The 15,753-nt window shown below is 45.1% G+C and overlaps 1 protein-coding gene across 1 annotated transcript in view; it reads left to right on the top strand.

The window, feature by feature from the left end:
• LOC147727391 (coiled-coil domain-containing protein 171-like) overlaps positions 1-15,753 on the top strand; it is a 1,936,181-nt gene that overhangs the window by 1,210,885 nt on the left and 709,543 nt on the right. The window contains exon 15 of the mRNA XM_086963620.1: positions 4,481-4,707. Within this exon, the coding sequence (XP_086819746.1) occupies positions 4,481-4,707 (227 nt within the window). The remainder of the gene's footprint in view (positions 1-4,480; positions 4,708-15,753) is intronic.

The raw sequence follows: 15,753 nt of genomic DNA, 5'->3' as shown, positions 1-15,753 counted from the left end.
GGATCAAAACAGTCACCTACGCAGACGACACCCAATTAGTCGTCTCGCTAACCCAACAAGATGGATGTCTGGACAATCTTTCAGCCTGCCTTACCGGAATATTCTCCTGGATGACTGGTTCGCGGCTCAAACTCAATGGAGCAAAAACGGAGATCATACTCCTGGGCCATCACTTTACATCTCTCCCTAAAGCTTCTTGTCCTCCCTGTATGGGTGAGCTGCCCACACCGAAAGAAAAAAATCAAAAGCTTGGGGGTGTGGTTTGAGCCCGACCTAACCTTCAGGACGCATGCACAGAAAGTCGCAGGCATCTGCTTTGGCCTGCTTCGAGCAGTGCGGAAAGTTCTTCCCCTTCTGCCTTTCCAGTCCAGGAAACTATTGATCCAGGGATTAATTTTATCCAGACTGGACTAAAGTAACGCCTTATTCCTAGCGGCTCCTGAGCCACCATTAATATCCTGCAACGGGTGCAGAATGCAGCAGCCAGGATGCTTTCTGGGGCCTCAAGAAGATCATCGGCCAAACCAGCGTTGAGACCTCTTCACTGGCTACGCGAAAGAATTGTCTTCAAATCGCTATGTATCACCCACAAGGCGCTCCAGGGCAAAGGACCCCGGCTCTTAGGAGCCTGATCTGCCCCTATAAATCCTCCCGGGCTCTCCAGTCGGATTAGGGAAACCTAGCCATAGTCCCAAGAGTGAGGAAGACACGCACAGGGGGACGCCGTTTCACGGTCAATGCGGCAAAAAATTGGAACTCTCTCCCAAGGCAGATCCGGACCGAACCCTGCTATCTTAAGTTCAGAAAGTCTCTTAAAACTTTTCTCTTTCCCAAGATCCTCTAAGTAACGGTACCCCTCTCAGTTTGTTCCTGTTCTTTGTTTTGTTAGCGCTGGGACGCTCTAGGGCAGCCATGCGCTTTATAAATCAAATTTCAATTCATTCATTTCATTGCCCAGAGTCACAGAGTCGGACCCATGATTAGACTCGGCAACAAGGCGAGAATTATCAGGTCCGGGGAGATTGAGTCCAAGTGCCGCCGAGGCGGGAATTGAACCCTGATCCCGGGCCAGACCTCTGCATCAGGGTCTGCCTCTCTAACCATTGAGCACGCTTCTCCATACTGGGGGTCACTGAGGACCAAAGGTTACCTTGAGATCAGCTGATGACTTGTGGATATAGACCTGGAGTCCTGTCGATGACTTGAGACTGGTGGGTACAGGTATGTAGCACTGTGGCTTCCTCCTTTGCCCGAGGTGTCCTTATCTGGATAGCACCCGGAGTACCTTAAACTGTGTCCTCTCAGAGAATAGACACAGAACGCAGATACGTGATCCTAGATGGTATGTTAGATGGCTCACCCTGGTACTGGCGGTGATGTATGCTCCCAATACCTGCCAAAGTGATTTTTTCAACCCTCTTATTCCAACGCTGATGCACGACCCATCTTCTCCCATCCACTAGGGCGGCGATTGTTATTGTGTTCTTGATATGATGTTAGACCACTCTGCACCCCTTTTCTGGACAGCACCACCTACTCGTAATGGCAACACCTTTGCCAATGGTTAACCAGCATGTGTCTTCATGATACCTGGCAACTCACACACTTGTCGGGCCATGAATCCTCCTTCTACCAACCTGTACATGATATCCACTCTAGAATTGACCTTTTACTTTGCACGCCCGCCCTTATAACACAGACAACCACGGTGGAATACTCACACGCACCCTCTCCGACCATTCCCCAGTACTGTTCACTGTCCGATGGAGACGTTCACGACCCCTCATACCCACATAGAACCTCCAAGTGGAAGCACTGGCCGATCCCCCCCTGTGGAGCAGAACTTGCCCAATTTCTTGAAAGCTATTTCACGATTAATGCAGGTATTGTGTCTTCCTGAGTGATTGAATGGGGCTCTCATAAAGTGGTGGTACCTTGCAATTGTTTATAGACCTCTTCGGAGGTCTGGACTGCCACCCAGACAGCCAGTGCTGAACAACTTCAATGAGTCTGCAAACAATGCTTGGAGGCAGAACTTACCCTGAGCAGATATGTTTTGCTCTGCAACATGCCGAAGAGGATCGAGTAGGCTAACTGTTCACATGGTTGACATGCAACAACTGTATGTCTGCTATACTCAGCAGATGGCATTATGGTCACCATGCAACTGGATATTAACTAAGCCTTTTTAAGACTGCTTTCATGAGCTGTATTCTGTCCGACTGTTGCGGCAGCTCATACCATGCAGAAATATTTTGACGACCTACACTTGATGCGACTGAATGATCTGCAATGAGCAGATTTAGATGCACCTTTGCAATTCAAGGAGATATGTGTTGCAGTGTCCCAACTTGTCCGCAGCAAGACGCGGGCATGGACGGCCTGCCCATTGAATATTTTCCCACACAGACACACACCGACTCCTAGAAGTTTTCAATCAGGCTAGAGAACAGCGCCACATGCCAGATACACTTCATCAAGCACTTATAGTAATTTTGCCCAAACCGGGTAGGCACCCGCTGGACTTCCATTCCTTTTGACCTTTATCCCTACCATATCTACACAACATTTTGGGAAAGATCTTGGCAAACTACCTTCTCCCCTAATGCAGTTGTTCAATCTGGGTTAATTCCGGACCGCAGCACCTTTCTGAATGTGTGGCATCTATTACGCCTTTTTCATAATACACCGGCGTTCACTCCTGACCGGGTTGCGGTATCGCTAGATATTGAAAAAGCCTTTGACACCCTAAGCTAGGACTACTTATTGTCTACCCTCTCTAATATGGGGTTCGCACAGCATTCCTCTCCTGGATACGCACTCTCTATACTAATCCTGAGGCTTGTGTTAAAACGAGACAAGTTATTTCTAATAAATTCATCATCTTCAGAGGTACCAGACAAGGCTGTCCCTCTCATTTTTGCTTTCAGCATGAAACAGTTGGCTTGCTACCTTCACCTGCAAGCAAACAACTGGGGCTTATGCGAATGTGTAGTATATCACATCATCTCACTATATGCTGATGATGTGAAAATGTTTTACCATTGGAAACACCAATAATCCTACACCTGCATTCCTTCTACTTGCTGCTCTTGAAAGGGGTGTATGTGTATGCATTCCAGGCTGACAAATTACCTGCTATGGATATGCAAATACTTATGTATGGGTATGTAGGGTTTCACCTACTTTCATAGGACAGACAATCCAAGAACGCATACCCCCACTCTAAACTTGAAGTTGTGAATATTTCAAACTAATGGCTTAGTTATTGTTTATTCAAATCCCATTTTTGAGGGCTAATTCTTTTTAGTCCTAATTTTGTGAATCAAGATTGCCAATTTACACCAACAAATGGATTTTGTTTTGCCTTCGGTAAAATTGGGAGATGTTTGTGAATCAGCCCTTTAAATAAACAAGGGCTAGATTTACAAGTGCTGAGTTTGGGTTTTGAGATTTGGAAGGGGCGTGTTTATGACATCCCTTACAAATACCGATTTGCAGTGGTATGTATTAATGTTTTGAGACGCAAATAAACATTCATATTTTACCACCAATTCCAAGTTGGTAGGAACCCCTGCGCAAATGTGAGGGGGTCCAACGGACCACTGTCTACTCTTAAAAAATGAATTTCAAACATTGAATCTTTTTCTCTTGAAGCACGTCCCATTTTCCTTTAAGGAAAATGGACTGCATTTCAAAGAAAAAAACATAGCTTTACTTAAAAACAAACACAGGCATGGTGGTCTGCTGAACTTAGCAGACCTCCAAACCTGGAATGGCTATCATTCTTAATGGGTCGCAAACTGCAGCCTACCACATTATTATTCATTGGGTCGGTCGATGTGCTACCCACCAGCATTCGCTAATAGAAAGTCAACAAGTTTCATACATTAGGAATAGCGATTTCCTAAATACGATTTTCAGAAATTAGCAATTAGGAAATCGCTATACCTAATCTTAGTACTTATCCATAGTGATCTTGCTATTAAAGAGTCCACTGAAACACCACTGAACCTGTGTATGGGATTTTGTCCATACATCCTTCTGGCTTTAGTAAGTGTCTCAACCTTGGATAAACCTGCTTCATAAGTGTATCACAAATGAACCATTCAAACACAGCTTACATTTATTCTGTCAGAAGGCTAGGCAGTCTTTAAGGTGAAAACCCCCTCCTTTCTGCTCACCCACTGTTTCATTTAAAATGTACTGCTGTTCCTAGAATTATGGGAGTGGGCAAACTGGCATACACAATAAATCATTGCTTGCACCACAGTTCTTTCGTACTAGTGAATTGGCTTTAGCAAGCTTGTGCATTAGTGGATTAGCAAATGTGGATTTAGTAAAACTCAGGACTCTATAGCTGCAAGGCCTTAAATAAGAGGAACTTTTCATTTTGTCCATATGCTGTATCTATTTTAGATTTTGTTTAAAAAAATATGCTTTTTTATAATGATTCATATGTTTTCTTTACTTTCAAAAGATACAACTTCTCGTTCAAGCGGATATTTAATCATCAACGCTTCCAAGTCTGCCTTTTCAAAACTTATGGACAAACTAGGCATTCATCTGACCGATGTACCTATAAGTAGAAGTACCCTCAAATCATCTGATAACAAAGCGTCTCTGGCTAGAATCTTAGCCCAGGGTCTTCAAAGAAGTGATTCAAAGGCTCTAAAAGAATGCCGTACTATAAATGTACCTCTGCTGGTATGTACAAATATATTTATTTTTCTTTGAAATAGAAGATGCATTTTGGTATGTGTTTTATCAACCTGACATTAGACCTGTAAATGAAAATAAACCTATTATAATGAACATTTATATATTTTCTAAATTCTCTGATTTTTTTTTTTTACAGCATATGACTTTTTCTTGGTTAATGCCTCTAAATACTTTTGGTAGTTATAGTAGCTGCAGTGGGAATTAGCAAACTATATTTGACTTCTTTCTTCAAACAAGATATATTTAGATGAGGAACGTTTACATAATGTAAATCAACAGCCTTCCTTGGTTAAAAAGTACGATCATAGACACGTCCGATAAACACAGTTCACACGCTACCACACCCTAACAGCCCATCGCTCAAGGAACTCTAACAGAATATTACCTGAATCTGGATATATTTCATGGTTTATTGAAACAGCACACAGCAGCTTTCACATCAACCTCTCTATTGCAACATGTTGAACACCAGTGGAGAATTAACTAAAGCTATCAATATGAGGTGGATGTGGACTTTGTTTTTTTGTTGTCGCAAATTCGCATAATGGGGCCCTTTGCAACACCAAAAATTCCTTTGTGTATGTACAAAACCCTATTTTCTGATTCAGTAACCTATTATCGAAACGCATAACGGGTTAGAAATTCGTATTAGGAAGGGGCGTGTTGAGGGCGTCCCTTCCTAACAGCTTCTTGCAGTGCCATGTGCAAATGTTTTGCAGCCAAAATACAGTCCTGAATCATTTGCATTTTACCTCCTACTTCAAGTTGGTGGTAACCCCATTACATACCGGAAGGGGTTCCCAGGGGACTCCCACCCGCTTTTAAGAGCAGACAGTGGTCACAGAGACCACTGCCTACTCTTGAAATGTGAAACTAAAACTTTTCATTTTTGTTTTTGAAACACATCCCATTTTCCTTTAAGAAAATTGGGCTGCATTTAAAAAACAAAAACGTTGCTTTGTGTAAAAGCAAAACAGCCATAGTGGTCTGCTGTCTTTAGCAGGCCACAATCCCAGTGTTCTCTAGCCATTCCCAATGGGTCACAAATTGGGACCTACCTCATGAATAATAATGAGGGAGGTAAACTGTGACCCCATTAGGAATCGTTAAATGTGTAAAGGACACATGTGTAGTAGGTGTTTGTGATTTCCAAATAGCGAATCACAAAAATGTGCTATTAGTAAGTTGCAAAATAAATCCTACGTACATATGGCCCTTAAGCTCTACTCATTGAAGTAAAATAGTGTGAGAAAATGAACCATAAAACCAACCTTGAAAAAAGTGTTTTGTCACCAAAGTAAAATAATTTACTTTGGCGTCTTCATTGTGCATAAAGAGAAACTGTGACGGAAGCCTCAGCTCTTGTGAAAAAATACAAAATGAAACACGTAAATGCAATTATATTAAATATAACAATCATGTTTTTCATTCTTCTACTTTCCCCAGTTAAACACACAAAATTGTCTCTGGCATATTTCAGTAATAAATATAAGTAACATAATTGCTGCAATTTATAAATAGCACCATGTTATATGGGCAAGCAGAGGTTGGTCACAAAAACAGGCAATTCTTTATCTACCTATCTATATCTATATCTATATCTATATCACCCTGCCCACACACGAAAAAGGCCATCTGCTCGACCCAGTTTTTAGCAACTGCCCCAACCTCCTAACTTGTCCTCCCATACCCCTTCCCTGGACGGACCATTTTCTGATCCCCATCAATTGGACCATTCTCAAACCCCCCGAACCTATCCCCACTACAAGACTCAAGAGAGCCTGGACCCATCTTATGATTGATAATTGGACCAATGCACTCACAGAGACCCAACCCTTGGTCACGGATAACCCTGAGCCAGCTTATCAGGCCTACGTCAATTGGATCTCCCAATCTCTTGATATTGCCCTCCCGAAAAAGGTAATCACTCTTAAACGCCTCCACAAAACTGCCCCGTGGTACACGGAGAATCTGAGAAACCAAAAACGATGCTGTAGGAAACTCGAAAGACGCTGGCGAACCGATTATTCATCGGTACATAAAACTCTCTACCGAGAAGCTATCAGCAACTACAAAAGCCAGATAAAGGAAGCCCAGGCCTCCTACTTCTCGGAAAAAATTGTCCTTGCAAAATCCAAACCGAAGGAAATTTTCAAAATCATTAAACAACTAACCAAACCCCCTCCCAGCCTACCAGTGGACAAACCCACTTCTCACTGCAATAAAGTTGCCGAATTTTTCCATCAGAAAATTAGTTCAATCTACTCGGCTTTCCCCCCGATCAACCCACCTCCGTTCATTACACTCTCACACCCCGTTGAACCCGTTCTCAATCCTCAACCACCCACGCTGTCCCATTTCCCCCCACTGGAACTTGTCTTGCTGGAGTCTCTAGCACGCAAAGTCAAATCCGGTTCTCCTAATGACCCTGCCCCCCCAGAGATAATTATGGCCGCTGCACAAACCACTCTACCTATACTAAGGGACGTCCTAAACACCTCCATCTTCACGGGCATAGTTCCCACAGTCTGGAAGCAGGCCATGGTGAAGGCCCTGCTGAAAAAGCCCAGCCTAGACCCCACAGATATGAGCAACTACCGCCCAATATCCCTGCTCCCCTGGGCGAGCAAGGTCCTGGAGAAATACATAAACCTCCAGCTTACCAACTTTTTAGAAACCCATCTGCTCCTGGATCCCACCCAAACCGGATTTAGACCTAAACATGGGACCGAGACCGCCCTCCTCATGGTCACCGAGGAGGCCAGGAAAATCTTAGATCAGGGAGGATCAGTGGCAGTGATCCTCCTTGATCTTAGTGCGGCCTTCGATACGGTCAGCCATGTCACCCTGCTGGACCGTATGGCCCAGGTCGGGATTAAGGGCAAAGCGTGGACCTGGTTCCGGTCCTTCCTGGAAGATAGATCTTTCCAAGTGTTTGATGGTGATTCAGTCTCCACCAGCATCTCCCTGAATTGCGGCGTCCCCCAAGGTTCCTCTCTGAGCCCGGCACTTTTTAACCTGTACATGAGACCACTAGCTGATGTCGTCCGTCCGTTTGGGATTAAGATCATCTCCTACGCGGACGACACGCAGCTGGTGGTCTCCCTGACACAGGAGACCAATCTCCCTGTACAGAGCGGCCTCAGAGAGTGCCTAGAGGAGGTAAAATCCTGGATGTCCCAATCATCCTTAAAATTAAACGGAGATAAGACCGAGCTCATGGTCCTCGGCAACTCGGTCCCCAGCCTCCCGCCCACCCTTTGGCCACCCAGTATGGGCCCCATACCTATTCCCAAAAACAGCATAAAAAGTCTGGGAATATGGATGGACAACTCTCTCTCCTTTGGCGTACAAGCCACCAAACTTTCGGCTACCTGCTTCGGCATCATGAAGATGCTTAGGAAAATTCTCCCCCTCCTTCCCATGGAAGCCAAGCAAGCAGCGGTACAAGGCCTGATTCAATCTCGTCTCGATTTTAATAATGTCCTTTACCTCGGAGCCCCGGAATCCACATTGAGGAGGCTACAGACTGTGCAGAACTGCGCCGCACGTCTGCTACTTGACATCCCTCGCAGACAGTCAGTAAGGTCTGGGCTGGTCTCTCTTCACTGGCTACCAGTACGCCAAAGGGTTTTGTTCAAAGCCATGTGCATATCCCACCAGTCCTTCTGGAACTCTGGCCCCATGATCACACAGGACCTAATCCTTCACTATAGGCCCAATAAGAATCTAAGATCCAACCAGTCCTTCTTGGCAGTCACTCCGAGAGTAAGGAGATCCAGATCTGGAGGTAGGTCTTTCGCCTATAACGCGGCGAGGGCCTGGAACTCCCTCCCATTGCACTTAAGATCCAACTCTAATCACACGACTTTCCGCAAACAACTAAAAACCTTCCTGTTTCATCCAGTTTAATTTCCCCCTCCCTCTGTTGTGTTTTTTTGCTTTTTTCTCTCTCTGGTCGGTTTTGGTGTTTTCAGCGCTTGGACGCCCTCGGGCAACAATTCGCGCTTTACAAATCGACATCCAATCCAATCCAATCCAATCCAATCCAATCTATATTCAATGAAAAAACCATAGGTTTCAGGCCTTATATAGTTAGGAATTAGCATTTAACCCCTTCGACACTCATGACGAGCTCAGCTCGTCATGATATAGCCCTCTCATACACTCATGACGAGCTGAGCTCGTCATGAACAATGGGATATCAGAAGAAGCAGCACAGCAGGGGAAAACCATTAGCAGCGATGGTGTTAAAAAACCCGCGACTTTAAAAAAAAAATGTTGTTATTTTTTTTTTGCCTTGGGTGTCCTTGTGGGACCCCCTGAGCAGGCCTAGAGGGGCAGGATGCTTCTACCCTGCCCCCTTTTTGAGCTCTACACATTAGTTTTTCTGCTTTCCTGTACCTCACTCTACCGAGGCAGAATTTCTGTTTTAGAGTGTTGACAGACAGTGGCAGCCAATCAGCATGCAACTCGTGCACGTAGGGGTACGCGCACGTGCAAGGACAGTGCAAGGACGGTGTACGCGTACGGTACGCGCACTGTAAGCGTACAGGTAAGCTCATATAGATATATATGTGTTTTTGAAGTTAATTTTCATAAAAACCACTGGAGCCATTTTCACCAAACATAGCAAAGGCACATCTGAGTACCAGTCCCTACAATTTTGCCAAGTTTGGTGTAATTCCGTTCAGCGGTTCGGGCTGTAGACTTGTCAGACCGTCCTATGGAAATGAACATGGGGAAAACACATCTTTGTCTGCTGTTGAACACCAGATCGGTAGGAGGACATGCACAGCACATCTATGATCTTCTTGTCAGGGATAATCCTCTTTGCCTGCTCCTGACCGAAACTTAGTTGGGAGAGGCGTCCAATCCGGACATCTTTACTGCGATCCCTCCATCCTATAACATCTTCCGCCAAGACAGGGCGAAGGGTAGAGGGGGCGGAGTTGCTGTGGTGGCGAGGAACAACATTTCCTGCTCTGTTCTTCCTGTTAACTCCATTGAGGGCTCTGAATCCCTGGGCTTTACGCTCAGACTGTCTCCAGTTCAAGCACTTAAGGGTCTGCTAGTTTACAGGCCTCCTGGCCCGGTGGGTTCTTTTTCGGAGGATTTACAGACAGCCATTTCGGAGCTGGCGCTTTCTGCACAGCATTGCTTGCTGGCAGGCGATTTCAACTTTCATCTTGATGTCACGGACGATCCGAACGGGGCCAAATTGCTGGATATTACATCTCCGCTTGGCTTGACACCATTTGTGTCAGGGCCCACACATGAGAGAGGGCATACCCTCGATCAAGTGTTCTCTTCTGTCCCTATTGTTGACATCGAAACACGGCCGGTGCTCTGGTCGGATCACAGTTTGATTGGGTTTTCCGTGTTGGAAAATGGGCGGTCTGACATCTGCGCCCCCACGGTGCCCAGAACGGCTTCGAGAGCGCTGCACAGAGTGACGCCAGATATGTTGGAGCAGGCGCTCACGGAACATCCCTGTCCCCTCTCGAGGGATCCGGAAAGAGACACTGAGGCCCTGCAGTTATGGCTGACTGAGAGGTTAGATGATCTTGCACCAAGGATGACCCCCCGGTCCTCGGTGATACGGCAGTCGGCACCATGGTTTACGGAGGCGCTGCGTCTGGCTCGCAGTCAGTGCAAGGTTGCTGAGCGGGCCTGGCGCCTTCAATATGATGGGGAGGCCAAACTCGCCTATAGATCGGTGGTGAAGGCCTATCATCGTGACATTCTTGGTGCCAAGCGGGAATATCTTGCCAGGAGGATTGAGACGGCGGCGAACTCCTGTAAGGAGGTCTTCACGATTGTGAAGGAGTTCACGGCCCCTTCCTCCTATTCTCCCCCGCCTGTCTCTTCGGATGCGTGGGCATGTGATCTTGCCACTTTTTTCACCGACAAGATTAAGGCTATTCAGGCCTCCTTCTCGGAGAGCGTTGTGGAGGGCTGCTGTGGCCCCGGGGCAGGACTTGGAACATCGTCCCTGCCTACGGCAGTACTGGCTGACTTTCCACCTGTCTCAAGTGATATGTCCCGGGCCCTGCTGGCCAGTCTCAAATCTGGTTCCCCGCTTGACCCCTGCCCTGCCAAATTTTTGGCCGGGATGGCGGCAGTGGTGAATCCCCTGGTCAACCCTATCATCAATGCCTCCCTGAGAGAGGGGAGTGTCCCTCGCACCTGGAAAAGGGCGATGGTGATCCCCCTCCTGAAAAAGCCTGGTCTTGATGCCGAGGTCCTGGCCAATTATAGGCCAATTTCACTGCTCCCGGCCCTGGCTAAGATCACCGAGAAACATGTTCATGGTGTCTTGTCGAGCTTTTTAGAATCTAACAACTTGCTCCATCCGTCCCAATCCGGGTTCTGTCCGAACTTCAGAACGGAAACGGCGTTGGTGGAGGTCTCTGAGATCATCAGGGAGACCTTGGATGTGGGTGGCAAGGCCATGCTAGTCATGTTGGACCTGTCGGCGGCCTTCGACACCGTCCCTCATGAGGCGCTTCTCGCTAGGCTTCATGACATCGGCCTAAGGGGGACGGTGTTCAGATGGTTTTCATCTTTTCTGGAGGGCCGCCGCCAGACGGTCTGGGTTTCCCAGAGCTCTGCCGAGATGCCGCCATTGGGAGTTGGGGTTCCACAGGGATCTGTGTTGAGCCCGACATTGTTCAACATCTTTATGTCCCCCCTGGCGGCAGCGGTGGAGGCTTACGGAGCCCAGATCGTGTCCTATGCCGACGACACGCAACTCCTTTTCACATGTGCTATAGACCAGCCATTTGATGGGGAGAGAATTCGGGACTGTCTGGATATGGTCTTTGGCTGGTTCCAGCGGAACAGTTTAAAGGCCAACTCCAGTAAGTCGGAGGTGTTATTCTTTGGCTGTGTCACCGATCCCGAGTGGCGGCAGTGGTGGCCGGCCGCCATGTGTCCTCCGGCACAATCTTCCTTGGTGGCCAAAAATCTTGGCGTTAAGCTTGACAACAAGCTTTCTCTCAGATCACATGTTCTTGGCCTGGCTGGCACCTGTTTCGGCGTTCTGAAAATGCTCCGCAAGTTTCTTCCACTACTTTCTGCGGAGCATAGACGGATTACGGTGCAGGCGCTTATCGGATCCAGGTTAGACTATGCCAATGCTCTTTTCCTGGGTCTTCCAGATTACTTGGTCCAACGTCTGCAGGTGACACAGAACTCTGCAGCGCGCGCAATCTTTGGTCTGCATAGACGCGCACGGGCATCTGGTCTTCTGCGGTCGCTGCATTGGCTCCCGATCCGTAAGCGGATTATGTTCAAATCCTTGACGCTGGTGCATAAAGCTCTGTTTGGCTCAGGCGCAGGATATCTTCAGAAGAGATTGGCTTTCTATCGCCCTGCCCGCTCATTGCGTTCGGAATCCCTTTTCACGGTCGTGGTTCCACGCGTGAGGAAGGCCCGGATTGGGGGGCGCTCTTTCAGCCTCAAGGCCTCTCAGCTGTGGAACTCGCTTCCACTGGAACTTCGCAGCACTCCCAATCTGCTTCAATTCAGAAGGAATTTGAAGACTTGGCTTTTTAATCTCTCTGTTTAGGTGGACTTTCTTCTTTGTTTTTTTCGTGGGCTCCTGTTTTTCTTGTTATGTTGTTATACACTGTAGCTTTATGTGGAAAGCGCCGGGACACTCTTTTAGAGTAGCCGAGCGCTATATAAACACATTTTAACATAACATAACATAACATAACCCTCCTTTTTTCTCAGCCCCCACTTCACGAATCCCCCCGAAACTTTCAGGGAAGGAGCGCAGCAGAGATGGCCAAAATTTTGGAAAATTACACACAAATTCCTCAACTGGCGCCAGAGTTAATCCCAATAGAATGTTGCCGATTTCCTATGGTAGCCAATCCTAACTATATATACCTACTGGCTATCACCAGTATGTAATATATATACTAGCAGCCCGTCCCGAAGTTGTCCGGGTATGAATTGCTGCCGGCCATTAGTATATTGTTTTGTAGGAATTCTTTTTGATAGCATTCCTTATCTGTGACAGGCCTGTGAAACGCTCCGATTCACAGTGCACTGCTGATGCACTTAAGAGTGCGCGTTCAGTAGTGTGTGAACTCGAGTTTCCCTACTTTATTTTTTCTTGCAATATTATATAGCACTTACTGGGGGTGGGTAAACACCCATTATTCTGCAACTTTCTTTCCGCATACCATCACTCCGCATACTTTTGTTACGAAAGTACCATGACTCCGCAATCCCATTATAACGCATGGCATTACATTTCATATGCTTTTACCACGCATACGTTTATCACAAAATTCGTTGTAAATGCATGAATGGTAAAAGCATGTTTCGGATAAGGTAAGTATGGGTATAGGGGTATATGTTTTGGGGCACTGAGGTATATGTTTTGGTGTGTTTAGGTATTTTAAGGGTTCAAATATAGTTTTAGGTTATGGGGTACAGGGGTAGTTTTAGGGTTTAGGGATAGGTATGGGTTTTGGGGTATAGGGGTATTTTTAGGGTTCATGGCTAGGTTTGGATTTTGTGGTATAGGGGTATTTTTAGGGTTCAGGGGTAGGTTTGGGTTTTGAGGTACAGGGGTACTTTAAGGGTTCAGGGCTAGGTTTGGGTTTTGGGGTGCAGGGTTATTTTTAGGGTTCAGGGCTAGGTTTGGGTTTTGGGGTACAGGGATATTTTTAGGGTTCAGGGGTAGGTTTGGGTTTTGAGGTATGGGGTATTTTTAGGGTTTCGGGATAGGTTTGGGTTTTGGGGTACAGGGTATATTTATAGGGTTAAGATGGGTTAGTGTTTAAGGGTGTTGGGGTATTTTAAGGAGTAAGGGTGGGTTATGATTATGGGGGGCAGGGGTATTTAAAGGGAGCAGGGTGGGATTAGCACACAATATGAGACATGGCATGAAGGGCGGAACGTACCACACGCCCCCAGCGCCTGTCACGCCCTCAGCACACACCCACAGCACAACGCAGACACGCCCACAAGGGACTACTTTGCTGGCACGGTTCATTTACCTTTTAAATGTATATGGTGGGTGTCTGCATAGCCTATGTCCTTCTGCTGCAACTGCCCTTTCCAACGCTGTATTGGGTGTTGTGATTGGTGCTATGGTTCCTGAGATTACCCGCCTCAAAGGTTTGGGCTCTCTCTTTATTATATTGGTATAGATTCACAGAAAAAAACATAGGTTTCAGTGGTGTTATAGTTAGCTGGATGTTTCACTCTAACAAAACCATAGAAATTCCTCTGTTATAGTTAGTTCTGCTAACTATAACTCATGCGCCCGCAATGCACTGCTGATGATGTCACATATTATATCATTCATGACATGGTCAGTGACATCACTAATGACATCACTGATGACATCTCAAATGACATCACTGATGACATCATCCAGGACATCATCCAGTGAAAGTGGTTTAGTTTGAAATTTAAATATGTATTATATATATACCAATCTGTATTGAAGATTGAGTGTATATATAATGGTCTGGATGGAGGATTTAGTAGCTGTCTGACTGTCTGTTTCAGTGAGTAATTAAAAGTGTCTCACTTAATACATGGATTAGTAACTAAACTATGTGAATGTGTGCATCACTGTCTCTGTTGTTGTATAACCTGCTGCATCAGTTGGTCACTAACTACATTAGTTTGTATATTAGTTATTGATTAGTTGGGTGACTATTTGTATGGAAGACTGAGTTTGTGTGTGGTTGGATGGGGTGTGTGTAACTCTATGCACAGATGTGTGAATGGTTGATTGACTAGGTGTATAGGTTTAAGAGTGCATGTGGAAACAGTTGATTGGGTGACTGAATATATTTATTTGTATGTTGGTGAGCGAATATATGTTTTAGTTGTACATCTTCAACAAAGTAAAAAAATTAAAGGCATTGTATGTGAGAGTTGGTGTATATAAATAAGTATATGTAAGAGTCAGGGACTGTGAGAGTAACTATATGAATGAGTGTATGATTGTAATGGGGATTTTTAATGCGTGTATAATTGTGTAAGTGAGTAAATGTAAGTATGATTAATTTTTCTCAAGAGTGAGTAGGATGCCTTCATAACTTACTAAGATGACTGCTGGTGTGTCAATGTCTATATATGTGTATAAGTGCCTTTGATAGTGTTCTATTAATTAGTGACTGCATGTATAAGTGATTTTGTTGTTAAATTGGTAGTTGTGTGTGTAGACTTAGGAATCAGTGAGTGGGTATGTAGAAACTGGTATTGGTGTAAATGGTTTCAAATATGGTAGTCTGTATTTTACAGTGAGTGATGAAAGGTTATACTAGTTTATTATGAGGTGTATCAGATTGTTATATGGATGATGCCATCAGTGATGTCATCAGTGATGACTTTTGAGATGTCATCAGTGATGTCACTGACCATGTCATGAATGATATATTATGTGACATCAGCAAGTCACAATGGGGTAACCCAGTATCCCTCAGAACCTGGGTAATAGTGATAAAGTATACAAATGGTTCTGTTGGGTATGTACTATTTCTTCAAGTTATTCTGAATATTCAATACGTTATTAATTGTCAAGGTAGTTAATCAAAAGAAAATGTAAATCCAAAGCATATATGTAAATCAAATAATTTTTATATAAATTGCTTTCATTTAAAATTACCCTAATTTCAATACTTACAAGGCTGTAATCAGTACATGGTGGCACATCATATTTGAGGAAGGTGACTTTCAAGATAAATACCCTAAACCACATGTAATGTAATTTGGCTAAGTGTGTTTTTTACCATCCCTTGTTATGACAGGTAGAATTTTGTATACACATAACATACTTATCTACAGACCAAATATGGGACATATCAACTCTAGGTTCAAGGCGGAGGTTGAACGTGTACATATTTGTAAATTGCAATGTTTTAAACTGAACAAACAAACATGCAAAATGTACTTTGAAAACTGTGAGAATTTAACTGAGTTCCACGCTACCACCAGAATGCATATGTATCAAGCAACATGATGTAAATATGCCTGCCTTTAGCTAGGTGACAT

The sequence above is a fragment of the Lissotriton vulgaris genome, chromosome 3_1 (assembly GCF_964263255.1).
Source record: "Lissotriton vulgaris chromosome 3_1, aLisVul1.2, whole genome shotgun sequence".
In the NCBI taxonomy this organism is placed as follows: Eukaryota; Metazoa; Chordata; class Amphibia; order Caudata; family Salamandridae; genus Lissotriton; species Lissotriton vulgaris.
The sequence above is the reverse complement of the archived record's forward strand: the minus strand, read 5'-3'. Positions and strand labels throughout refer to the sequence as shown.